The sequence below is a fragment of the Salvelinus sp. IW2-2015 genome, linkage group LG26 (assembly GCF_002910315.2).
Source record: "Salvelinus sp. IW2-2015 linkage group LG26, ASM291031v2, whole genome shotgun sequence".
Lineage (NCBI taxonomy): Eukaryota > Metazoa > Chordata > Actinopteri > Salmoniformes > Salmonidae > Salvelinus > Salvelinus sp. IW2-2015.
In genome coordinates, this window is record NC_036866.1 from 7,041,935 (window position 1) to 7,068,449 (window position 26,515).

The 26,515-nt window shown below is 44.9% G+C and overlaps 2 protein-coding genes across 2 annotated transcripts in view; one reads left to right on the top strand and one right to left on the bottom strand.

Annotated features, from left to right (window-relative positions):
* LOC111952688 (inaD-like protein) overlaps positions 1–5,401 on the bottom strand; it is a 203,128-nt gene extending 197,727 nt beyond the window's left edge. Inside the window, exons 1-4 of the mRNA XM_023971582.2 lie at positions 5,339–5,401; positions 3,940–3,999; positions 3,596–3,774; positions 1,677–1,850 (exon numbers count right to left, since the gene is read on the bottom strand). Of these exons, the coding sequence (XP_023827350.2) occupies positions 1,677–1,850; positions 3,596–3,774; positions 3,940–3,961 (375 nt within the window). The 5' untranslated portion in view covers positions 3,962–3,999; positions 5,339–5,401. The remainder of the gene's footprint in view (positions 1–1,676; positions 1,851–3,595; positions 3,775–3,939; positions 4,000–5,338) is intronic.
* A 4-nt stretch (positions 5,402–5,405) lies between these two features.
* Positions 5,406–25,259, top strand: LOC111952397 (TM2 domain-containing protein 1). Its single transcript, XM_070435078.1, has 7 exons — positions 5,406–5,582; positions 9,693–9,752; positions 11,168–11,276; positions 12,019–12,110; positions 15,325–15,398; positions 22,179–22,291; positions 24,600–25,259. The coding sequence occupies exons 1-6, from the start codon at positions 5,435–5,437 to the stop codon at positions 22,287–22,289; spliced, it is 594 nt and encodes a 197-aa protein (XP_070291179.1). The 5' UTR covers positions 5,406–5,434; the 3' UTR covers positions 22,290–22,291; positions 24,600–25,259.
* The last annotated feature ends 1,256 nt before the right edge of the window (positions 25,260–26,515 follow it).

Below are 26,515 nucleotides of genomic sequence, written 5' to 3' on the forward strand. Positions count from 1 at the left end.
ATGTAACTCTTCTGTTTTCGATATGCTATGATATCATAATTACTTGAAGAGTGAAGTGGTATGTATTGGGAATGTGGCATTTTATTCCTCAGGGAACTCAGTGCAGGTAAATATATGTGTATACCTATTTGTATACAGTTATTACACAGAAACTGATTTACCTGCACTGAGTTCCCTGAGGAATAAAATGCCACATTCCCAATACATACCACTTCACTCTTCAAGTAATTATGATATCATAGCATATCGAAAACAGAAGAGTTACATGTTGGGTTAAGGGATAGGTGACAAAGACTATTGATGTATTATCCAAAACACAATTGGCACTGTTCATATGACTACCTAGTTCTTTAAAACGCACATATTCTGGCAAACAAAAAGAGGTGTATGTCGCATAAAACTTACCTCATTCTTAAAAATATATAGATATTACTGTATTAGAGATAGCTTACACAGACGTTTTGGCTTTACAGCCTTCTTCAGTGCGATGTTATTTAATTGAAAACAGCATTTGAAAAGAACTACAGATGAGCAGCAGGTGGTTCTAATCAGGGTTGACACTCATCTGCCAATCAGGGACGTGGCTTTTCTGCCCTAACTGTATACAAATAGGTCACAAAGAGATACAGAAATATAGGTTATGGGAGCAGGGACGAAGGGCAACTCACAAATCAATTGCCCCAGATGTCTGCTCACCTAAATACATCACATCAATTCATGAGATAGCCCACCACAAAGGACATCAGGCAAAGCCATTCATAAACATGTGGGGCCAACTCATGAACTAAATGCAGAATCTGATATGGACAGTGTTCTTGTATAACAATTAACTGTGGCTCATAGGAAGGAGGTGAAATCGAATTCTTTGTTTAAACCGTGTGGAGATAAAGAATGTGATTTATATAGCCACAGTATTTTGTTGTCATAGTTACCTCCTCTACGTGCTGGATGAACATTTTCCATCCCGACTCAACGCAATTCATTAACAGAATGATTCTGTTCTATAAAGTGTCTCGCAACTGGCGAGGTGATATCTTGACGTCTAATAGTGGATTTATGTTCTCCAAGGCGTACTTTGTTTTTCCAATATAAATCTTACTACAAGAACACTAACATCTAAGTAACTCCTTTAGTAGTGCAAGTTATACATGACTTTATCTTATAGGTCCTAGAAGTCTGAGGGCATACAAAGTTAAAACATTTCCTTATGGTGCTACAAGAGATACACGATCTACAGGGGAAGCATCCTTTTATGAATCCCTCTTTTCTCTCTTTGACCCCATCTGATTTAACCAATGTGTTGGATTGGCAGATGAGCTGAAACCCTGATTAGAAGCACCAGCTGCTCATCCGTTGTTCTTTATAAATGCTGTTTTGAATGAAAGAAAATTGTACCTATACACTGAAGAAGGCTGTAAAGCTGAAACGTCTGTGTACGCTATCCCTGATGCAGTAAAACAATTAAAAGCATTAAACCTCTGTTTGGCCTACATAAAACACCCAGGTAAAACTATTTAAACCCATATTGTCTTGATTCTCCACCAATTACAGCACACCAACACACAAATGACAGTCTACTCTAAAACCATAATCTCTCCACGGTGGAATATCCTAGCTAGCTGTGACCATAGCATCAGGTGGGCAGTGTGTGGGGCAGAACCGGTACAGCCGCCCACCTTAGCGGAGGTGCAGAACCATCCCTGGAGCTGGTCGGGGGAGGCAAGGGCCGAGCCGTTGGACAACACAGAGCCGGGGCCGGACGTGCTGGCTGGGCGGCTGGCACTGACAATCAGCTGGCCCTTCCTAGAGAAGCTGAAATCACTGCAGGTGTCTGGAGGCATGCAGTTCAGCTGGGGGGGAGGAGAGGGAGGTTTGGTGTGTCATTTCACAGTGGAGGGAGATACATAGAAAGCTAAGGTAGAGCTGCTTTGTTTACTGTTTACAAAAATTCAGTAGAATAATTTTATTTAATGTGATTGTGAACTAAGATAGTTCAGAGACATCTAATTCGATAAAGCCACACAAAAAAAGTATCCAAGGAAAGGCTGACATTCTAAGCTGCTTTCGTTCACCAACAACCGTAAGCCACATTCTTTCACATATTAGCACTACTGTAGGGTAGGGGGGGGGGCAATAAAATTCTCTGCAGCAGCTCTGGCCGGTCCCAAACAGGTAATGCATTAATGACTCACATTGTGGAAAGTTATCAGTCTCCTTGCTTATTTAGCCCGGGCTGACGGCGCAGCCTTTCCCCACCATTTCATCAATACATCTCGGACAAGGCACTTACTCAAGCCCCGCCAGTAGATATTAAAGCTTGATAAATGCACAGGAAAGCCGCTACGCCACCTCCGCCTTGCTATCACGCCATACGTTTTTACCTGAAGCATTCATAGACACTCGGCTGACCTTCGCAGCACTTAGAATATGAAGGCAGGCATTGGGTATTGCCATTATCTTAATTTGGCATGTGGATTGTTTATTTCAAGGGTTCTTTTTTTTACGTCAATAACAATGCAACCTGAATACAAATGATTTCGAGTGTGGCTGGGCGGTTTTTCCCATGCCTCCTTTTAAGCGCAAGTGAAAGGTTTAGAATGCTGTGTTCTGTAGATTTAAAGCACACTGACATTGAGTGGTTTTACCATTTCATCACAATCTGAAATGTTACATATTCCAAAACAAGGTTTATTTGTTGCTAAAGTGCTGTGAAAAAGTATTTGCCCCGTTTCTAATTCTCTACTTTTGCATATTTTTTTATACTGAATGTTATCAGATCTTCATCCATAACCTACTGTAATGTTAGATAAATGGAACCTGAGTGAACAAATAACACAAATGACATACCTATTTCATTAATTTCATAAACAAAGTTATTCCCCTGTGTGAAAAATGTATTGCCCCTTTACTCTCAATAACTGGTTGTGCCACCTTTAGCTGCAATGACTCAACAAACACTTCCTATAGTTGTTAATCAGTCTCTCACGTCTCTGTGGAGGAATTTTGGACCACTCTTCCATGCAAAAATGCTTTAACTCAGCGACATTTGTGGGTTTTCAAGCATGAACTGCTCGTTTCAAGTCCTGCCACAACATCTCAATTAGGATTAGGTCTGGTCTTTCACTTCCATTCCAAAACTTCAAATGTGTTGCTTTTTAGCCATTTTCATATATATTTGATTGTGTGTTTTGGATCATTGTCTTGCTGCATGTAAGCCCACATATAATAGCAGAACAGTAGGCTTAATCATAGTATAATCATAAGTGGCCACAGGGGGCGGCAGGTAGCCTAGTGGTTAGAGCATTGGGCCGGTAACCGAAAGGTTGCTGACAAGGTAAAAATCTGTCGTTTGCCCCTGTGCAAGGCAGTTAACCCACTGTTCCCAGGCACCAAAGACACGGATGTTGATTATGGCACTTCACTGATTCAGAGGGGTTGGGTTAAATACAGAAAACACAATTCAGTTGAATGCATTGAGTTGTACAACTGACAAGGTATCCCCCTTTCCCTCACTAATGAAATCTCCTAAGTGCTATTCACAAGCCATGGGTCTTAATAGCAGGTTTTCCCTTTCTCTGCAGGTATCCATCATTACCTGGTCTTTGAGTTGTTTGATTGAATGCTGCAGCGTGAGGATGTGTCCTAGCAGTGGGCTCTGTAGAGCATCCCTCAGCACCCCCAGCCTCTCACTGTGGGTCCACTCCTCCCTCTGGGCCATCTTGGCCTGCAGCCGCTCCAAAGCCTGCAATATCTGCTGGCGCTCCACTGTGGAGACTGACACACACATCATAAACACACAGCCCCATGTGCTCGTACACGCACGCACACAAACACACACACACACACACAATGTTTATTATGGAAAAGTTCATTTGTATCACATTTTTATCCAGTACTGTTCATAAAACAGTTCAATAATGGGAGCAGACTTAAATGTACCTGTTGGAACATTTTCATACATTGTCCTAACTCGGTCTCAGAGTATCTTTGTGATGCAGCCTGTGAGGAAGCAGTGCAAGTTTACATGAAAAACAAAGTTCATAACAACAATTCTAATCATCTTTAGGCAGATGACAATGCATCGAATAAAAGGCCTATCAAGAACAATTAGTGATCGCCTCCATTACTACAGAGTACAAAGTGGTACTGCTTTTGAGCTGGGTCCATCAAGTTGGCTAAGCATCATCACAATACAGCCCTTTTGCAACACTTCACAATACAACACTAAAAGTATACGTTCAAATCTTTGTGAGAAATACACAATTGTCCTTCTGTCAGCAAGCCATTAGCATGGGTTAACTATTTACATAACCAGTGGTAAACAAGTTTCGACAGGTAAGCTAAGCCACGTTTATATTTGCCAAGTAACACAATGCCACAGATGTCTCAAGTTAACCACAACAAATGTATAAGCTAAACCCAAAAGAAGATAAAACTAGCTAACTAGCTACTAAACTATCTAGCTATAGGAAGAGATATGATTTTGTTCCACCTTACCGGTACAGCGGAATTTTATAAATGAACCCGCCCCTTACCTGAACCAGGATGTAAAGTTTTAAACGAATCAGTGGGGCGAGAGAAAAATAACGAACTGGAGAAACTGCTCCACAAAAATCACTGAACTATCACTTTGTTAGTGAGCTACGTTTAAGCTGTGAGAGCCCTCTAAATGTAGAGATGTAGTTAACGTTAGCAAACACTTGCTTTACAATCAGCAGGTGCACATCATCATTTCTTTCTGTCCAGCGAACTAGCATAGCTAGTCTAAATGTATGAACTAAACTTTTGTTTTAAGTAAGTGTAGATTCTCTTTAACAGGAGCTTTGACTGAACATCAAATAACTCCATAAAACAACTTTTAAATGAGCTTCTCGAAATGTTCCGCTAACTTCAGTGAGTCAGCTAGCTACAGTCAGTAGCTAGCCAACTTAAATGAGTCAGCTACTGTTCTAACGTTAGCTAGCTGTTGCGATACAGAAACGGATTTGCTAGCTAGCATTAACATGTTTTGCATACTATTTTATTTTATTTCACCTTTATTTAACCAGGTAGGCCAGTTGAGAACAAGTTCTCATTTACAACTGCGACCTGGCCAAGATAAAGCAAAGCAGTGCGACACAAACAACAACATAGAGTTACACATGGAATAAACAAACGTACAGTCAATAACACAATATAAAAAAATCTATATACAGTGTGTGCAAATGGGGTAAGATTATCCTACTACAAGGATACATTAATTTCATTTCTATTGACCACTTGCATTGTAACACTCTTATAGCTTAACCTGTTCAGATGTTTCAGTTAAACTACTTTTAAAGTTGAAAACAAGTCTTACTGGTACGAATTCACAAGGTTTTGGTTTTGGATGATACTCAGACAGAGGTGTCGCTTTAAAAACGATGTCACGTGACCAAGTGGGAGCGTTGTCAACATGGCGTTTCCCRGAAGTCGTCTGTTTTCTTTACGGACCATATCGTTGGGCATTTTGTTTTACTGTACGTATTGCCATTTCCAATTTGTTCTAGCAAATGATGTCGATAGTTGTGAAAGTCTACGCCTGGGACAATATCCTTTTACACGTGATTACTTGCAAATCACGAAAATATGACAGGGTTTTCATGCACACTAGCTAGCTAATGTTACCTGGCTAACTGACGTTAGCATGCATTTTCTTAGCTAGCTAGCAAACATAAGCCTGCATGTTGTGTACTTTTGGAAAACATAACTAATCAGATTTTGAAGCAGATGAATAGTATAGTTATGTTTTCTCGTCTGTTCACCTGTCATCTTCCATGTAACGTTAACTCTTCGCAAGAGTCTTGTTTTTTCATCAAGATGTGTTCTCGGGTCTTTATTGACAGCATGTGTAAGATAGATAACTAACGCTACTATTCTGTCAACCATTATTCATTGGTATGTATTTTTGTAATGTCATGTGGATATGTTCCTCAGGACGATGCTGATGACTGAATGGATGAATATACAGTACCAGTCAAAAGTTTGGACACGCCTACTCATTCCAGGGTTTTTCTTTAGTTTTACTACTTTTTTACATTGTAGAATAATAGTGAAGACATCAAAACTGTGAAATAACACATTTTATATTTGAGATTCTTAAAATTAGCCACACTTTGCCTTTGACAGCTTTGCACACTCTTGGCATTCTCTCAACCAGCTTCTTGAGGTAGTCACCTGGAATTAATTTCAATTAACATGTGTGCCTTGTTAAAAGTTAATTTCCTTCTTAATGTGTTTGAGCCAATCAGTTGTGTTGTGACAAGGTAAGGGTGGTATACAGAAGATAGCCCTATTTGGTAAAAGATCAAGTCCATATTATGGCAAGAACAGCTCAAAAAAGCAGAGAAACAACAGTCCATTGTTACTTGATGAAATGAAGGTCAGTCGTTCTGGAAAATTTCAAGAACTTTGAAAGTTTCATCAAGTGCTATGATGAAACTGACTCTCATGAGGACCGCCACAGGAAAGGAAGAGTATAAGTTCATTAGAGTACCAGCCTCAGAAATTTCAGCCCAAATAAATGCTTCAGAGTTCAAGTAACAGACAAATCTCAACATCAACTGTTCAGAAGAGACTGTGTGAATCAGGCCTTTATGGTCGAATAGCTGCAAAGAAACTAGAGGTCGACCGATTATGATTTTTCAACACCGATACCGATTATTGGAGGATTTAAAAAAGCCGATTAATCGGACGATCACATTTTTTCCCCCAATGTATTTGTAATAATGACAATTACAACAATACTGAATTAACACTTATTTTAACTTAATATAATACATCAATAAAATCAATTTAGCCTCAAATAAATAATGAAACATGTTCAATTTGGTTTAAATAATGCAAAAACAAAGTGTTGGAGAAGAAAGTAAAAGTGCAATATGTGCCATGTAAAAAAGCTAAGTTTAAGTTCCTTGCTCAGAACATGAGAACATATGAAAGCTGGTGGTTCCTTTTAACATGAGTCTTCAATATTCCCAGGTAAGAAGTTTTAGGTTGTAGTTGTTATAGGAATTATAGGACTGTTTCTCTCTGTACGATTTGTATTTTCATATACCTTTGACTATTGGATGTTCTTATAGGCACTTTTGTATTGCCAGTGTAACAGTATAGCTTCAGTCCCTCTCCTCGCCCCTACCTGGGCTCGAACCAGGAACACGTCGACAACAGCCACCCTCGAAGCAGCGTTACCCATGCAGAGCAAGGGGAACAACCACTCCAAGTCTTAGAGCGAGTGACGTTTGAAACGCTATTAGCGGGCACCCCGCTAACTAGCTAGCCATTTCACATCGGTTACACCAGCCTAATCTCGGGAATTGATAGGCTTGAAGTCATAAACAGCTCAATGCTTGAAGCATAGCGAAGAGCTTCTGGCAAAACGCACGAAAGTGCTGTTTGAATGAATGCTTACGAGCCTGCTGGTGCCTACCACCGCTCAGTCAGACTGCTCTATCAAATCATAGACTTAATTATAACACACAGAAATACGAGCCTTAGGTCATTAATATGGTCGAATCCGGAAACTATCATCTCGAAAACAAGACGTTTATTCTTTCAGTGAAATACGGAACCGTTCCGTATTTTATCTAACGGGGGGCATCCCTAAGTCTAAATATTCCTGTTACATTGCACAACCTTCAATGTTATGTCATAATTACGTAAAATTCTGGCAAATTAGGCGGCACAAACTGTGGCATATACACTGACTCTGCGTGCAATGAACGCAAGAGAAGTGACACAATTTCACCTGGTTAATATTGCCTGCTAACCTGGATTTCTTTTAGCTAAATATGCAGGTTTAAAAATATATACTTCTGTGTATTGATTTTAAGAAATGCATTGATGTTTATGGTTAGGTACAGTCGTGCAACGATTGTGCTTTTTTCGCAAATGTGCTTTTGTTAAATCATCCCCCGTTTTGCAAAGTTGGCTGTCTTTGTTAGGAAGAAATAGTCTTCACAGTTCGCAACGAGTCATGTTAGCAGGCAATATTAACTAAATATGCAGGTTTAAAAATATATACTTGTGTATTGATTTTAAGAAAGGCATGGATGTTTATGGTTAGGTACACATTGGAGCAACGACAGTCCTTTTTCGCGAATACGCAACGCATCAATTATATGCAACGCAGGACACGCTAGATAAACTAGTAATATCATCAACCATGTGTAGTTAACTAGTGATTATGATTGATTGATTGTTTTTTATAAGATAAGTTTAATGCTAGATAGCAACTTACCTTGGCTTCTTACTGCATTCGCGTAACAGGCAGTCTCCTCGTGGAGTGCAATGTAATCAGGTGGTTAGAGCGTTGGACTAGTTAACTGTAAGGTTGCAAGATTAAATCCCCGAGCTGACAAGGTAAAAATCTGTCATTCTGCACCTGAACAAGGCAGTTAACCCACCGTTCCTAGGCCGTCATTGAAAATAAGAATGTGTTCTTAACTGACTTAACTAGATAAATAAAGGTGTAAAAAATCTATTTTTAAAAATCGGGCCAAATCGGTGTCCAAAAATACCGATTTCCGATTGTTATGAAAACTTGAAATCGGCCCTAATTAATCGGCCATTCCGATTAATCGGTCGACCTCTAAAAGAAACCCCTACTAAAGGACACCCATAAGAAGAGGAGACTTGCTTGGGCCAAGAAACACGAGCAATGGACATTAGACCGGTGGAAATATGTCTTTTGGTCTGATGAATCAAAATGTGAGATTTTTTGGGTTGTAACCGCCGTGTCTTTGTGAGACGCAGAGCAGGTGAACAGATTATCTCCATGTGTGGTTCCCACGTGAAGCATGGAGGAGGAAGTGTGATGGTGTGGGGGTGCTTTGCTGGTGACACTGTCTGTGATTTATTTAGAATTCAAGGCACACTTAACCAGCATGGCTACCACAGCATTCTGCAGCGATACGCCATCCCATCTGTTTTGCGCTTAGTGGAACTATCATTTGCTTTTCAACAGGACAATGACCCAACACACCTCCAGGCTGTGCAAGGATAATTTTTCCAAGAAGGCGCAGCGGTCTAAGGCACTGCATCTCAGTGCTAAAGGCGGCACTACAGACCCTGGTTCGATTCCAGGCTGTATCACAACCAGCCGTGATTGGGAGTCCAATAGGGCGGCGCATAATTGGCCCAGCATCGTTCGGGTTTGGCCGGGGTAGGCCGTCATTGTAAATAAGAATTTGTTCTTAACTGACTTGCGTAGTGAAATAAAGGTTAAATAAGGGCTATTTGACCAAGAAGGAGAGTGATGGAGTGCTGCATCAGATGACCTGGCCTCCACAATCTCCCGACCTCAACCCAATTGAGATGGTTTGGGATGAGTTGGACCACAGAGTGAAGGAAAAGCAGACAACAAGTGCTCAGCATATGTGGGAACTCCTTCAAGACTGTTGGAAAAGCATTCCAGGTGAAGCTGGTTGAGAGAATGCCAAGCTTGTGCAAAGCTGTCATCAAGACAAATGGTGTCTACTTTGAAGAATCTAAAATCTAAAATATATTTTGATTTGTTTAACACTTTATGTAGGTGTGTCCAAACTTTTGACTGGTACTGTATATCAACCTGACAAGCACAATTTGTTAGATATCATGTTACATTATTTAATATTCTGTGGATGACAGTTGATATTTTGTTGTTGCCTTAATACTGTTCAAGTATATTTGTAAAGAACCAAGGATAGACGATGCCACTCAAGAACCTGTGAATTGCAAGGACATGATTGCTTGGGGTAAGTGGTTCTGGTTGAGTGATGTATAATATACTGAAGACATTTTTTGACGCAACATGTAATGTGTTGGTTTCATGAGCTTAAATAAAATATCCCAGAAATGTTCCATACGCACAAAAAGCTTTTTCTCTCAAATGTTGTGCACAAATTTGTTTACATCCCTGTTAGTGAGCATTTCTGCTTTGTCAAGATAATCCATCCAACTGACAGGTGTGGCATATCAGGAAGCTGATTAAACAGCATGATCATTACACAGATGCACCTTGTGCTGGGAACAATTAAAGGCCATTCTAAAATGTGCAGTTTTGGAACACAATACAGTGCCACAGATGTCTCAAGTTGTGAGGGAGCGTCCAATTGGCATGCTGATTGCAGGATTGTCCACCAGAGCTGTTGCCAGAGAATTTAATGTTAATTTCTCGACCATAAGTGTTGTTTTAGAGAATTTGGCATTACGTCCAATTGGCCTCACACCTGCAGAACACATGTAACCACGCCAGCCCAGAACCCTCATATCCACTTTCTTCACCTGTGGGATGAGACCAACCACCCGGACAGGTGATGAAGCTGTGGGTTTGCACAACTGAAGAATTTCTGCGCCAACTGTCAGAAACCGTCTCGGGGAAGCTCGTCGTCCTCACCAGTGTCTTGACCTGACTGCAGTTTGGCATCATAACAGACTGCTCACCTTCAATGACCACTGGCACACTGGAGAAGTGTGCTCTTCATGGATAAATCCCCGTTTTCGACTGTCCCGGGCCGATGACAGACAGCATCGTGTGGTCGAGCGGTTTGCTAATGTCAACGTTGTGATCAGAGTACCCCATTGTGGTGGTCAGATTAAGGTGTGGACAGGCATAAGCTACAGACAACAAACACAATTGCATTTTATCAATGGCAATTTGAATGCACAGAGATACTGTGAAGAGATCCTGAGGCCCATTGTCGTGCCATTCATCGACCACCATCAGTTCATGTTGCAGCATGATAATGCACGGCACAATGTCACAAGGATCTGTACACAATTCCTGGAAGCTGAAAATGTCCCAGTTCTTTCATTGCCTGCATATTTTTATTTTATTTATTTAACCTTTATTTAACTAGGCAAGTCAGTTAAGAGCAAATTCTTATTTACAATGACAGCCTACTGCGGAACAGTGGGTTAACTGCCTTGTTCAGGGGCAGAATGGCAGATTTTTACCTTGTCAGCTCGGGGATTCGATCCAGCAACTTTTCGGTTATTGGCCCAACACACTACCCACTAGGCTACCTGTCGCCAGACATGTCACCCACTGGTCATAATATTTTGTAATACTTTTATCAATGTGTATTTCCATCAGAATCTACACAATTTGGTACCCACATAACTGCTTTTCTGTGTTGCTTTATCCTAAACCATCTGTTGTGGTTTTCAGTGGAATGCCTACCTGCTCCAAACGTCAGCTGCCGCTTGTCCAATGGGACAGAGTTTCGATTCAGCGGAGAGGAAGTGGGCTTTAACAAAAGCCTCCCTTGCAGGAATGTGTATGTACAGTACCAGACACTGTGGAAGTGTTGCACATGTACACCCAGTATGCCAAACATTAGGAACAATTTCCTAACATTGACTTGCACCACCCCCCTTTGCCCTTAGAACAGCCTTAATTTGTCGGGGCATGGACTCTACAAGGTGTCGAAAGCGTTCCACAGGGATGCTGACCCATGTTTACTCCAATGCTTCCCACAGTTGTCAAGTTGGCTGGATGTCCTTTGGGTAGCGGACCATTCTTGATACACACAGGAAACTGTTGAGCGTGAAAACCCCAGTAACATTGCAGTTCTTGACACCATACCCCGTTTAAAGGCACTTGCATCTTTTGTCTTGACCTTTCACCCTCTGAGTGGCTCACACACACAATCCATGTCTCAATTGTCTAAAGGCTTAAAAATCTGTCTTTAAGCCGTCTCCTCCCCTTCATCTACACTGATTTGAAGTGAATTTAACACGTGACATCAATAAGGGGTCATAGCTTTCACCTGGATTCACCTGGTCAGTCGGTCATGGAAAGAGCAGGTGTTCTTAATGTTTTGTATAGGCTGTATCAGGGTTGTATTCATTAGGGCATACCATAGCAAAACGTTTTAGCTATGATGACCCTGAACATGTTTTATTTTCAATTGATATTGATTAGGCTAAATCATATACCATCATATAGTTATGTGATGTTTTTGTACAAATGTGAAACATTATTGAACTGTTTTGAGCTAACATGTTATTTCCTTACAGGAGCGGTTACTCCTACAAAGTAGCGGTGGCCCTGTCGCTCTTCCTGGGATGGTTAGGAGCAGATCGCTTCTACCTGGGATACCCAGCTTTAGGTACAGTCTGACTGTTGTTATTGCTGTACACTCTCAACAACTGACATGGGGGTGCAATGGATATTATATTTATAAGTATATTCATTTTCAAATCCTATCTGCTGCTAACATACCGGTCTAAATACAATGAAATATTTTCTTTGTAATTGTTTTTGTTAGAAAAGGAAGAACACATGTTGAAATACATGACTAGCTACCCATTCATTTATTGGATTTATTTATCATGTTTTTTATATGAGAGTTTGAAAAGATCTGCTGGTTTTGGACAGAAACACAACTTACATGTTTGTGGATTAGTATGAAGAAGACCATTTATCAGAGTTGAGCATTAATCAATGAAGCAGGTCTATAAGAAACAGAGGGTCACTACTTCCTGTGAGGACCTGAAAGAAACCACTATTACATGGCATTATAAAACAGTGGTAAACCCAGACACTGGAGTGAAACACACTGCTGTTTCTTCCTCTTTTTGTCCCTTTCCTTTATTCTTGTTCTTAATTAGGCACCTGCAAGATTACCGTGGCTGAAAGCCCTGCCTTGTTTTTTGGGGGGGGTTTTAGTTTTTCCAACTAGCATGGAGTACTTTGGCATCGCAGAGCCACACTGCGGACGGGCATGAGTCGGCTTTAGAGGCTGCACTGAGCAACACCTGGCCTGGTTTGGCACGGTTGGCTCGGGCATCACCATGGAACGGTGGGTTATTAAGTGGGCTTCTGCTTTGTAGAGGAGCCACCCGACTGGCATCGTTTTTAAAAACGTCCACCCTGGAATCAACAAAGCTACCCCTGTTACCTCCAATGGAGCAATTTACAATAGTGTTAACAATTATTTGGAGTAATTATGTTTTAATTACAAGAGTTGGCGTTTCCATAATTTGCCTGCAATTCAGTGTGTGTGTGTGGCAGTGAGCTAGTGAGTAGCAGTAGTCATTGCCCAGTAATGCAGTGAGTACGCCCAGACATGCAGTAGTGTCATCCCCGGGTCTACCTTGCAGTTATGTTACATAGTTATGTCGTAAGCTAGTGACAGTGTGAATGTTGACAGGATGATGTGTTTAGTTGAATGACCTGCTCGCCTTGCTCTGTGTTTTCATACATCCAATTCACACCCTCAGCTGCACACATTCATGTTTACTCTTCTTCACTGCTCCTCTCAACGATAAAGACCTGTTATTCCCAATCCTCAGTTGTTTTGGACACAAAGTTGACTTCCCTCTGAAAGCAAATCAAGCAGTAAACAACTAAACAACCAACACACACATAGCCTCTCCACTCCGCCGCCCAGCAGTGAAAGCGTTCAATATCATTCACCTTTGCCTCGCAAGTTTCCCATTCAGCCACACATGGGCAAAGTTGGAACCGAACATGGGGAATAAACTGAAACCTTGCCCAGTCGCCTGGATTGGAGAGTTTTCATGTAAGCAACAAAGCGTCGCTCACACAATAGCTAGAAAATAATGATTAGGGGCACGCAGGGTTTTATTTATGCCAACTTTAAAGAGGCATGGAGTACCCTATAAAGCTTTATACCAGGGCTCTCCAACCCTGTTCCTGGAGAGCTACAGGCCTGTAGGTTTTCCACTCCAACCCGAATCTAGCACACCTGATTCTAATAATTAACAGGTTGAGAAGGTGAATCAGGTTAGTTACAACTGGGGTTGGAGCGAAAACCTGCGGGAGGGTAGCTCTCCAGTAACAGGGTTGGAGAGCCCTGGTGTAAACCTACAGGAGGGTAGCTCTCCAGTAACACGGTTGGAGAGCCCTGGTGTAAACCTACAGGAGGGTAGCTTCTCCAGTTACAGGGTTGGACAGCCGTGGTGTAAACATACAGGGAGGGTAGCTCTCCAGTAACAGGGTTTGGAGAGCCCTGGTGTAAACTACAGGAGGGTAGCTCTCCAGTAACAGGGTTGGAGAGCCCTGGTGTAAACCTACAGGAGGGTAGCTCTCCAGTAACAGGGTTGAGAGCCCTGGTGTAAACCTACAGGAGGGTAGCTCTCCAGTAACAGGGTTGGACAGCCGTGGTGTAAACATACAGGAGGGTAGCTCTCCAGTAACAGGGTGAGAGCCCTGGTGTAAACCTACAGGAGGGTGCTCTCCAGTAACACGGTTGGAGAGCCCTGGTGTAAACCTACAGGAGGGTAGCTCTCCAGTAACAGGGTTGGACAGCCGTGTGTAAACATACAGGAGGGTAGCTCTCCAGTAACAGGGTTGGAGAGCCCTGGTGTAAACCTACAGGAGGGTAGCTCTCCAGTAACAGGGTTGGAGAGCCTGGTGTAAACCTACAGGAGGGTAGCTCTCCAGTAACAGGGTTGGAGAGCCCTGGTGTAAACCTACAGGAGGGTAGCTCTCCAGTAACAGGGTTGGAAGCCACTGGTGTAAACTACAGGAGGGTAGCTCTCCAGTAACAGGGTTGGAGAGCCCTGGTGTAACCTACAGGAGGGTAGCTCTCCAGTACACGGTTGGAGAGCCCTGGTGTAAACCTACAGGAGGGTAGCTCTCCAGTACACGGTTGGAGAGCCCTGGTGTAAACCTACAGGAGGGTAGCTCTCCAGTAACAGGGTTGGAGAGCCCTGGTGTAAACTACAGGAGGGTAGCTCTCCAGTAACAGGGTGGAGAGCCCTGGTGTAAACCTACAGGAGGGTAGCTCTCCAGTAACAGGGTTGGAGAGCCCTGGTGTAAACCTACAGGAGGGTAGCTCTCCAGTAACAGGGTTGGAGAGCCCTGGTGTAAACCTACAGGAGGGTAGTCTCCAGTAACAGGGTTGGAGAGCCCTGGTGTAAACCTACAGGAGGGTAGCTCTCCAGTAACAGGGTTGAGAGCCCTGGTGTAAACCTACAGGAGGGTAGCTCTCCAGTAACAGGGTTGGAGAGCCTGGTGTAACCTACAGGAGGGTAGCTCTCCAGTAACAGGTTGGAGAGCCTGTGTAAACCTACAGGAGGGTAGCTCTCCAGTAACAGGGTGGAGAGCCCTGGTGTAAACCTACAGGAGGGTAGCTCTCCAGTAACAGGGTTGGAGAGCTGGTGTAAACCTACAGGAGGGTAGCTCCCAGTAACAGGGTTGGAGCCCTGGTGTAAACCATACAGGAGGGTAGCTCTCCAGTAACAGGGTTGGAGAGCCCTGGTGTAAACCTACAGGAGGGTAGCTCTCCAGTAACAGGGTTGGAGAGCCCTCCCTGATGTATACCCTATTTAACTCCAACATGTCTCTCTCTCTAGGGCTGCTCAAATTCTGCACAGTTGGTTTCTGTGGGATTGGGAGCTTGGTGGATTTCATGTTGATCTCAATGCAGGTGAGTGGCGTTCAGGGGACAGCTGTGGAACACAGAGCTGTTAAGTAATCCCTCTTATCTGTTGGTTATGTCTGTGAATATGCTATTTTCACAGTAACCATGAAAGGAATGGTTTATGTGGTGTGTTGATGACAAGGGTGGGTTAGGTCAGTATTTCCCTAATGTTGGGTAGAAGCTGACTCCTTTTGGGTCACAGCTGATGATTACATTGGTTGGCCAAAAGACAACAAAAGGTGAGTTGGGTTACACTGCAAAGTGAGTTAGGGAACAACTGTGATATCAGAATCGAATGGATTTCATACAAGTTTGATAATTGTAAGATTTCAAAAACAAGTTGCTCAATTTGGGCACAGTCTCATGTATAAACGGTAGCTCTTTCTCCCACTAACAGTGATGGTAATCAAGGAAGTGGAGCACATTTTTTCATCACAGAGCAGCCTGGGCTTTGCTACAATGGTCATGCTTCGCACACTCCAATCAGAGTAAACCATGGAACATTGCGCAGAATCATAGCCAAGCCAGTCAGGAGGTGTGTGTGTGCGTGCGTGAATATCTGTTTGTATTCAGAGGGCACCTGTGTCTCAATCAGTGCAGCCGCAGCTCTCTGCTCTTCTCAGCACTAAGCTCTCTATAAATGGGGGTTAATGAGACTGGTTTGTTTTCGCAGAAGGACTTCTCTCCCCCCCCGTCCCTCGTTCCCCCAGGACCCCCCTAACCTGTTTAGTCCACAGAGCCTGACAGGGAGAGAAGCCAATCCATTTTTCATCCTGTTAGGGCCTCAGCTCACCCCTCTTACCCCTCTCCGTACTCATTGGGGAACCAGTGTGGGAGCGGGAAGCCAAACATGGGTCCTATTCACTAGGAACCAAAGTGTAGAGGGATCTAGCTAAACTTCCATCTGAAAACGTTTTGCTACTGCTCAAACAAGAAAACGCTCACCCAGGGGCGGTGCTCCTAGTAGCCGGGGACTTTAATGCAGGGAAACTTAAATCTGTTTAACCAAATTTCTATCAGCATGTGCAACCAGAAGGGGAAAAAATTGACCCCCTCTACTCCACACACAGAGATGCATACAAAGCTCTCCCTCGCCATCCATTTGGTATATCTAACCACAATTCGATCTTCCTAATTCCTGCTTACAAGCAAAAATTAAAGCAGGAAGCACCAGTGACTCGAACAATAAAAAAGTGGTCAGAGGAAGCGGATGCTAAGCTACAGGACTGTTTTGCTAGCACAGACTGGAATATGTTCCAGGATTCCTCCGATGGCATTGAGGAGTACACCACATCAGTCATTGGCTTCATCAATAAGTGCATCGATGACGTCGTCCCCACAGTGACCGTACGTACAAACCCCAACCAGAAGCCATGGATTACAGGCAACATCCGCACTGAGCTAAAGGCTAGAGCTGCCGCTTTCAAGGAGCGGGTCTCTAACCCGGACCCGCTATGCCCTCCGGCGAACCATCAAACAGGCAAAGCGTCAATACAGGACCAAGATTGAATCGTACTACAACAGCCCTGACGTTCGTTGGGTGTGGCAGGACTTGCAAACTATTACAGCCTACAAAGGGAAGCACAGCCGAGAGGTGCCCAGTGACACGAGCCTACCAGACGAGCTAAACTACTTATATGCTCGCTTCAAGGCAAATAACACTGGAACATGCATGGGAGCACCTGCTGTTCCGGGAGACTGTGTGATCACACTCTCCGCAGCCGATGTGAGTAAGACCTTTTAAACAAGTCAACATTCCCAAGGCCACAGGGCAAAATGGATTACCAGGACGTGTACTGTGAGCATGCGCTGACCAACTGGCAAGTGTCTTCACTGACATTTTCAACCTCTCCCTGTCCGAGTCTGTAATACCAACATGTTTTAAGCAGACCACCATAGTGCCTGTGCCCAAGAACACTAAGGTAACCTGCCTAAATGACTACTGACCTGTAGCACTCACGTCTGTAGCCATGAAGCGCTTTGAAAGGCTGGTCATGGCTCACATCAACACCATTATCCCAGAAACCCTAGACCCACTCCAATTTGCATACCGCCCCAACAGATCCACAGATGATGCAATCTCTATTGCACTCCACACTGCTCTTTCCCACCTGGACAAACGGAACACCTATGTGAGAATGCTATTCATTGACTACAGCTCAGCGTTCAGCACCATAGTGACCTCAAACCTCATCAATAAGCTAAGGACCCGGGGACTAAACACCTCCCTCTGCAACTGGATCCTGTACTTCCTGATGGGCCGCCCCCAGGTGGTAAGGGTAGGTAACAACACATCCGCCACGCTGATCCTCAACAGAGAGCCCCTCAGGGGTGCGTGCTCAGTCCCCTCCTATACTCCCTGTTCACCCACGACTGCATGGCCAGGCACGACTACACCACCATCATTAAATTTGCCGATGACACAACAGTGGTAGGCCTGATCACCGACAACGATGAGACAGCCTATAGGGAGGAGGTCAGAGACCTGGCCGTGTGGTGCCAGGACAAGAACCTCTCCGTCAACGTGATCAAGACAAAGTAGATGATTGTAAACTACAGGAGAAAGAGGACCAAGCACGCCCCCATTCTCATCGACGGGGCTGCAGTGGAGCAGGTTGAGGGCTTCACCAACAAACTAACATGGTCCAAGCACACCAAGACAGTCGTGAAGAGGGCACGACAAAACCTATTCCCCTGCAGGAGAATGAAAAGATTTGGCATCTGTCCTCAGATTCTCAAAAGGTTCTAAAGCTGCACCGTCGAGAGCATCCTGACTGGTTGCATCACTGCCTGGTATGGCAATTGCTCTGCCTCCGACCGCAAGGCACTACAGAGGGTAATGTGTACGGCCTAGTACATCACTGGGGCCAAGCTTCCTGCCGTCAAGGACCTCTATACCAGGCGGTGTCAGAGGAAGGCCCTAAAAATTGTCAGAGACTCCAGCCACCCTACTCATAGACTGTTCTCTCTGCTACCGCATGGCAAGCGGTACCGGAGCGCCATGTCTAGGTCCAAGAGGCTTCTAAACAGCTTCTAACCCCAAGCCATAAGACTCCTGAACAKCTAATCAAATGGCTACCCAGACTATTTGCATTGCCCCCCTATTTTACACCGCTGCTACTCTCTGTTGTTATCATCTATGCATAGTCACTTTAATAACTCTACCTACATGTACATACTTTAAACTAACCGGTGCCCCTGCACATTGACTCTTAACTTTTATTTCTTATTCTTATCCGTATTTTTTAAAACTGTGTTGTTGGTTAGGGGCTCGTAAGTAAGCATTTCACTAAGGTTAACACCTGTTGTATTCGGCGCATGTGACTAATACAATTTGATTTGACTAATGAATACGACAAGCATCAGCATATAGAGCAAACCTTCAGATTTAACTCAGTCAACATGGTGGGAGGTGTTTATAATGAAAAGTAGGCTTATTTGTTTGGGATTCATAGTTTTTTTCCCCGTGTTAGTTTGTCATATAGACTAGTGGTGGTGTGTGTAGTTTTAGGACTGTATGCCTTCATCTTGAATTATATTTCAACCAAGGCCTATGCTGCTGGAGTCACCCTGTATCACATCTGAGACCAAAACACAAATCATAATACGCCCTTCAAAGAAACAGAATACCCCTCTTCCTCTATTTACCCCCTTCCTCTTCCTCTCCAGTTCTACACTACATCCGACTGTGTAGCAGGCCTGTATAAATTCGCGATTTCGTTTGAAAACGGCAGCAGCGTCCGTTCGGCCACTTTGATTAAACGAGGCGACCGTCACACTGTTTATTGTTCTCCTAATGTATTATTGAAGGGCCTGGGAGAGGAATGCTTTTAAGCTGCTTTGGCTGGCACGCCCCAGCGCAACACTTACATTCTCAATTAGATGTATTCGCTGCGTCTGGGCTCTCACCTTTTAGAAAGAGTGACACTTTTGATAAAGAGTTCTGCGTGTCCGGAGAACCCATTTAACCTTCGCGCGAGGCGCTGCCCTATATTTGAAAGGCTAACTATTGTGACTAAGCGCAACGTCGGAGCAGGCAAATGCATTTTTGAGAAGTTGAACTAATGAATAAATACCTGGGATTATTATTAATAGATTCTGGCTGGACGGGGCTAGAGGAAAGGAGACCGGACGGCGTTTGTTTGAGGCTTCTCGCTCTCTCTCTTTCTCTATTGAAAGACCGAGGTCCACACCAGATGAATGATGTTGGGGAATTTTCCAATTTACTCTCAAACTGGGCAGAGGAAGAGCTAGACAGATGTGATAGATAGATGGAACGTGAACGGAGGGAGCTGTGTGTCAGGCATGGGATTAAAAAAATTCAAGGTAGTGGGTTTCCAGGCCGGCATACGTTGTTGTGAAAATCAAACCCACTTCTGAAAACCAGATCACTAAAGCCACTATCTGCTATGGATTAAATATAGGCTGGAATGCATCATACTTGAGTGGTAGCCTAGCTGAAGTTAATAGGTGGAGTGCTGTTGGCCTGGAGTCAGTAGGTGGAGTGCTGTTGGCCTGGAGTCAGTAGGTGGAGTGCTGTTGGCCTGGAGTCAGTAGGTGGAGTGCTGTTGGTCTGGAGTCAGTAGGTGGAGTGCTGTTGGCCTGGAGTCAAGTAGGTGGAGTGCTGTTGGTCTGGAGTCAAGTAGTGGAGTGCTGTTGGTCAGTAAGGTGGAGTGCTGTTGGCCTGGAGTCAGTAGGTGGAGTGCTGTTGGTCTGGAGTCAGTAGGTGGAGTGCTGTTGGTCTGGAGTCAGTAGGTGGAGTGCTGTTGGTCCATGTAGGTGGAGTGCTGTTGGTCTGGAGTCCGTAGGTGGAGTGCTGTTGGCTGGAGTCAGTAGGTGGAGTGCTGTTGGCCTGGAGTCAGTAGGTGGAGTGCTGTTGGTCTGGAGTCAGTAGGTGGAGTGCTGTTGGCCTGGAGTCAGTAGGTGGAGTGCTGTTGGCTGGAGTCAGTAGGTGGAGTGCTGTTGGCCTGGAGTCAGTAGGTGGAGTGCTGTTGGTCTGGAGTCAGTAGGTGGATGCTGTTGGCCTGGAGTCAGTAGGTGGAGTGCTGTTGGTCTGGAGTCAGTAGGTGGAGTGCTGTTGGTCGGAGTCAGTAGGTGGAGTGCTGTTGGTCTGGAGTCAGTAGGTGGAGTGCTGTTGGTCTGGAGTCAGTAGGTGGAGTGCTGTTGGTCTGGAGTCAGTAGGTGGAGTGCTGTTGGTCTGGAGTCAGTAGGTGGAGTGCTGTTGGCTGGAGTCAGTAGGTGGAGTGCTGTTGGTCGTAGGTGGAGTGCTGTTGCTGGAGTCAGTAGGTGGAGTGCTGTTGGCCTGGAGTCAGTAGGTGGAGTGCTGTTGGTCAGTAGGTGGAGTGCTGTTGGTCTGGGTCAGTTAGGTGGAGTGCTGTTGGCCTGGAGTCAGTAGGTGGAGCTGTTTGGTCTGGAGGTCAGTAGGTGGAGTGCTGTTGGTCTGGAGTCAGTAGGTGGAGTCGGCTGTTGGTTTGGCGTGTAGGTTGGAGTGCTGTTGGTCAGTAAGGTGAGTGCTGTTGTCTGGAGTCTAGTAGGTGAGTGCTGTTGGCTGAGTCAGTAGGTGGATGCTGTTGGCCTGGAGTCAGTAGGTGGAGTGCTGTTGGTTGTTGGAGTCAGTAGTGGAGTGCTGTTGGCCTGGAGTCAGTAGGTGAGTGCTGTTGGCTGGAGTCAGTAGGTGGAGTGCTGTTGGCCTGAGTCAGAGTGAGTGTGGAGTGCTGTTGGTCTGGATCAGTAGGTGGGCTGCTGTTGGTCTGGAGTCAGTAGGTGGAGTGCTGTTGGTCTGGAGTCAGTAGGTGGAGTGCTGTTGTGTGGAGTCAGTTAGGTGCGTGCTGTGTCAGTAAGGTGGAGTGCTGTTGGTCTGGAGTCCAGTAGGTGGACGTGCTTGTTGGTCCTGGAGTCAGTAGGTGGAGTGCTGTTGGTCAGTAGGCGGGTGGCTGTTTGGCTGGAGTGGTGGTTGGCCTGGAGTCCAGTAGGTGGAGTGCTGTTGGCCTGGAGTCCAGTAGGTGGAGTGCTGTTGGCCTGGAGTCCAGTAGGTGGAGTGCTGTTCGGTCAGTAGTCGGAGTGCTGTTGGCTCTGGAGTCAGTAGGTGGGATGCTGTTGGTCTGGAGTCGTAGGTGGAGTGCTGTTGGTGGAGTCAGTAGGTGGAGTGCTGTTGGTCAGTGGTGGGAGTGCTGTTGGTCTGGAGTCAGTAGGTGGAGTGCTGTTGGGTCAGTAGGTGGAGTCTGTTGGCTGGAGTCAGTAGGTGAGTTGCTGTTGGTCAGTAGGTGGAGTGCTGTTGGTCAGTAGGTGGAGTGTGTTGGCCTGGAGTCAGTAGGTGGAGTGTGTGCTGAGTCAGTATGGTGAAGTGCTGTGGTCAGTGGTTGAGTGCTGTGGTCAGTAGGTGGTCAGTAAGATTGCGATTGTGGTCAGTTAGGGTGGAGTGGCTGTTGGTCAGTAGGTGGAGTGCTGTTGGTCGGATCAGAGGCGTGAGTGGCTGTTGGTCCGTAGGTGAGTGCTGTTGGTCTGGAGTCAGTAGTGGAGTGCTGTTTGGCCTGGGGTCAGTAGGTGGAGTGCTGTTGGCCTGGAGTCAGTAGGTGGAGTGCTGTTGGTCAGTAGGTGGAGTGCTGTTGGTCTGGAGTCAGTAGGTGGAGTGCTGTTGGTCAGTAGGTGGAGTGCTGTTGGTCTGGGGTCAGTAGGTGGAGTGCTGTCACTGGTCCCCCTCAGCTGTGATTGCCAGATATGTGTTACCTGCTGTACCCAGGATTTCACCGTCTGTACCCTGATGTCTTTTCTCGTTCCTTCCTTTAGATTGTGGGTCCGTCAGATAAGTCTGACTACATAGTGGACTACTACGGTGCCAGACTCACACGCCTCTCCATCACCAATGAGACTTACAGAAGAACCCAGATGTCTCCCTGAAGGTAACTACACTAGTAACGTGTTAGTTAGATAGACAATAGGCTTTGGTGAGTCATTCACTGTGTAATTGTGGAAACTCAGAACTAAAATCGTATGTAACATCATCAGCTACCATTTACATGTACTCTGTGTACAAAACATTAGGAACACCTTCCTAATATTGAGTTGCACCCCCTTTTGCCAACAGAACAGCCTCAATTGGTCGGGGCATGAACTCTACAAGGTGTCGAAAGCGTTCCACAGGGATGCTGGCCCATGTTGACGCCTAATGCTTCCCACTGTTGTCAAGTTGGCTGGATGTCCTTTGGGTGGTGGACTATTCTTGATACACACAGGAAACTGTTGAGCGTGAAAAACCCAGTAGTGTTGCAGTACTTGACACACTCATACTGGTGCACCTACTACCATACCCCGTTCAAAGGCACAATCCTTTGTCTTGCCCATTCACCCTCTGAATGGCACACATACATGTCTAAAGGCTTAAAAATCATTATTTAAGCCGTCTCCTCCCCTTCATCTACACTGATTTGAAGTGGATTTAACAAGTGACATCAATAAGGGATCATCGCTTTCTTTTTTTTCTCCCCCCTTTTTTCTCCCCAATTTCGTGGTATCCAATTGTTACAGTCTTGTCTCATCGCTGCAACTCCCGTACGGACTCGGGAGAGGCGAAGGTCGAGAGCCATGCGTCCTCCGAAACACAACCCAACCAAGCCGCACTGCTTCTTGACACAACGCACATCTATCACAGAAGCCAGCCGCACCAATGTGTCGGAGGAAACACCGTACACCTGGTGACCATGTCAGAGTGCACTGCGCCCGGCCCGCCACAGGAGTCGCTAGTGCGCGATGAGACAAGGATATCCCTGCCGGCCAAACCCTCCCTAACCCGGACGACGCTGGGCCAATTGTGCGCCGCCCCATGGGCCTCCCGGTCGCGGCCGGCTGCGACAGAGCCTGGGCTCGAACCCATCATTTAAGGTGGCACAGCTAGCACTGCGATGTAGTGCCTTAGACCACTGCGCCACCTGGGAGTTCCTATGGGATCATAGCTTTCACTTGGATTCACCTGGTTAGTCTATTGTTTTGTACACTAAACGTATGTTACGTAGTCTGTCCACAAATGATTATTCAGTTTGTATGTCTTTCCACCTACCCCTGTACTAATGTCAATTTCATTGTCTAATTATTACATCTGTATAGGGTTGCGAAATTCTCGAACTTTCAATAAATGCCCTGGTTTTCCAGAAATCGTGGCTGGAGGATTCTGGATTTCCTGCTTATTACCTCATAATTCTGTGAATCCTCCAACCGGGATTTCAGGAAAACCAGGGAATCTATTGAAAAGGCGCAACACTCTCTAATTTTATTAGACAAGTTTAAAAGATTGATGTTTTGGCCTTCTACATCTTTCCAATCTATTGAACGTTCCCAGAAATTAGCAACCCAATATCTGTCGTTCTGCCCCTGAACAAGGCAGTTAACCCACTGTTCCTAGGACGTCATTGTAAATAAGAATTTGTTCTTAACTGACTTGCCGAGTTAAATAAAAAAAATACAAAATGACATGTACACAGTCAAGTGGAAAGACAAACTCTGAACGTCTCTTACACTAAAAGTGAACCAGATCCCAAGGTTGTGTGGTTTTGCACCACTCTGTAGCTTGTATGACCTATGGGGGGTAAAGGCAAACACCCAGTCAAGGACAACTTGGCCTATCCATGGATATGGACCCCCCCCCCCCCCCCCCCTCTCTGGTACTCCAGGACGGACCTTCTACCCTGGGGAGGGAATTTTTAAATGTCAGCCTGCTAAGTAAATGTTTGGGGAGGGTGGCACTTCAGGACTGAGGGGGAAAAGGGTCGTGAGAGTGCAGTTATTATACCTGGCATAGGCGTCCCTCGTCGGTTGAGCTCTACCACAGAGCAACGAGAGTCACACACCCTTTCACACAGTTTGTCAACAACAACAAAATATCTACATTTTTAAATCTCCCAAGATTTCAGCTCTCCCCACTCTCTGTTTTCTATGGCTCCGTAGTCTCTGGTTAGCATTATAGAAGCTGCAGTGTGTTTGTGGTGACGGGGGTGTTTGGTTCAATTATACACATGTGGAGTCCATTACAAGCACTTGAGTTTTACGCTCAGACAAATAGAGAGAGCGATGAAGTCTTCATCCACACCTCTACAGTTCTTCAGTCTCTCAGTCCTTCATTTTACTGCATGTATCTCAGGGCCACATAACAATGTAACACTGACTGCCTCGAGTATCCAAGTTCAACTGTTTACAACCTGTTTTCTCTCGTTTCAGGACCAAAGTGAAAAACAACTATCGTTACCCTTAACCCTGTCATGTCAATTATGCCGCTCTTTTTGGGATATTTTTCACTTGATCATTCTGACACACGGACACTAAGACCATCCCAGTCAACAAATTGATCAATGATCCTGTCTGCATGTACCCCAATGTGGTGAAGCTCGGCTTTTTAAAATGGATACTCTTAAGAGTGAAGGCTTCATTTTGGTTTAGACTTTACCCAGCATCTCTTTAGTCTTTCCTTTATTCTTTGTGACCTTCATTCCTTGCCGCCTCCTCAAAACACATTTGAAAAGATCAGAGGAGATGAGGATAGAGGTTGCAAATGAATCAAGCAAAAACGTTGTATATTTACCTGTGGTCACCAGCTCAGGTCCTGGAGCGTTGTACAGACCTTTGTTCCAACCCAGCATTATCACACCCTGTAGCTCTCCAGGACCAAGGACTTGATGACCACCGCCATAGAGCTTCAAGTCATCATTATACTCCTATACGAATCTATTATCTGCACTGAGAACAGTATTCTGGAAATATGTTATCTATTGTGTTATTTGAGTATGTCTGGCAGCAAGGAAACTATTTATGTTCTGTATGACTGTTTTGTTGATTTGTCTTTAATTTTTTTGTAATAAAAAATAATTTTATGAAAATGGATGCCTTTTGTAAATGAAGTTCTGTTCAAACTTGCCGTTTAAGTCCAACACAGAGCAGTAGCAGTTCATTTGGCGAACTTTGAGCTCATTGGAGGAACTGTGGCAGTGACCGATTGTCCTGCAGGGAGTTCAGAGGTCAAAGAAATGACACGCTAGCTCTCAGCATCATCCTGCAGATGAAGACAGATCTTCACCCGCTCCCCCCAAAACCATCCCTAGTGTCATTTTTATTACAAAGGGTCCAAGTGGGGGTTCTTGGGAAAAGTCACAAGGCAGAGCTTTCCTGCTGTGTGTCTGCCTGATCGGGTACCTGATACAGGCTGTGTCCCAAAAAGCACCATTATTTCACGGTGCACTACTTTTGATCAAGGCCCATAAGGCTCTGGTGAAAAGAAGTGCACTACAGATAAAATAGGGTGCCATTTGGAACATAGCCGTAGTGTGAACGGCCTGATACAGGAGATACGTGAGCCTGAAAGCCATCTTTAGACGTATGGATGTGACACTCCTAATCAGCACAGTGCAATAAAAGGCAACAGTGTGTACTGTAGGTGTGCAGCTGAAGATTGTAGATGTTGTGTCGGTATGGATATCCAACACCACTGCGGTGAATACAGTGGCTCATGGAATTTGTTATAGCAAGAGTTGCGTCGAGGTGGAAGGTTGCTTGCAGTGGAGGGGGTCTGTTGTTGTTTTTACTGTTTCAGGGCGTAGGAGCTGAGTGTGTGTTTACAGATGCACATGTATAATATTCAATGACAGTGGGACTTAAGTCTCTTTTCAAGGTTTCTTCTCAAAATAAATTTATATGAAGGGATAATTTTTTTTCAAGTTCAATAATGGGTCAATCCTAAGGAAGGAACTTGTTAGAACTGAATAAAGTTTGTTTTAGTATGAAGTGAACCAAGAACCAAGTGGTGGTTAAGTTAATTTCACAACTCCCCCAAATCCACTCCCTCTCCCCCGTCTTGCTCTTCACCTCCAGTCCCCAACTCTCCCTCCACCTCTTCACCCTAACTCTCCCTCCTCTTCCTTTGCCCTAGCCAGAGCTCATCAATACAGCACAGGGATAAGAGTGGGGAGATTTATAGGGCACTTCCCAGGAGAGGAGAGAGCTGCAGAGTAGAGGCTGAGCTGAGCTGGGCCTAACCCTCCCTCACACCACACGCCTGACAAAGAGGAGGCCATTTCTCATATAGCAGAGTGCTTTATAGCTTCACATTCCCCTAGTGTGGAGCACTGATATTACAGAGTGTA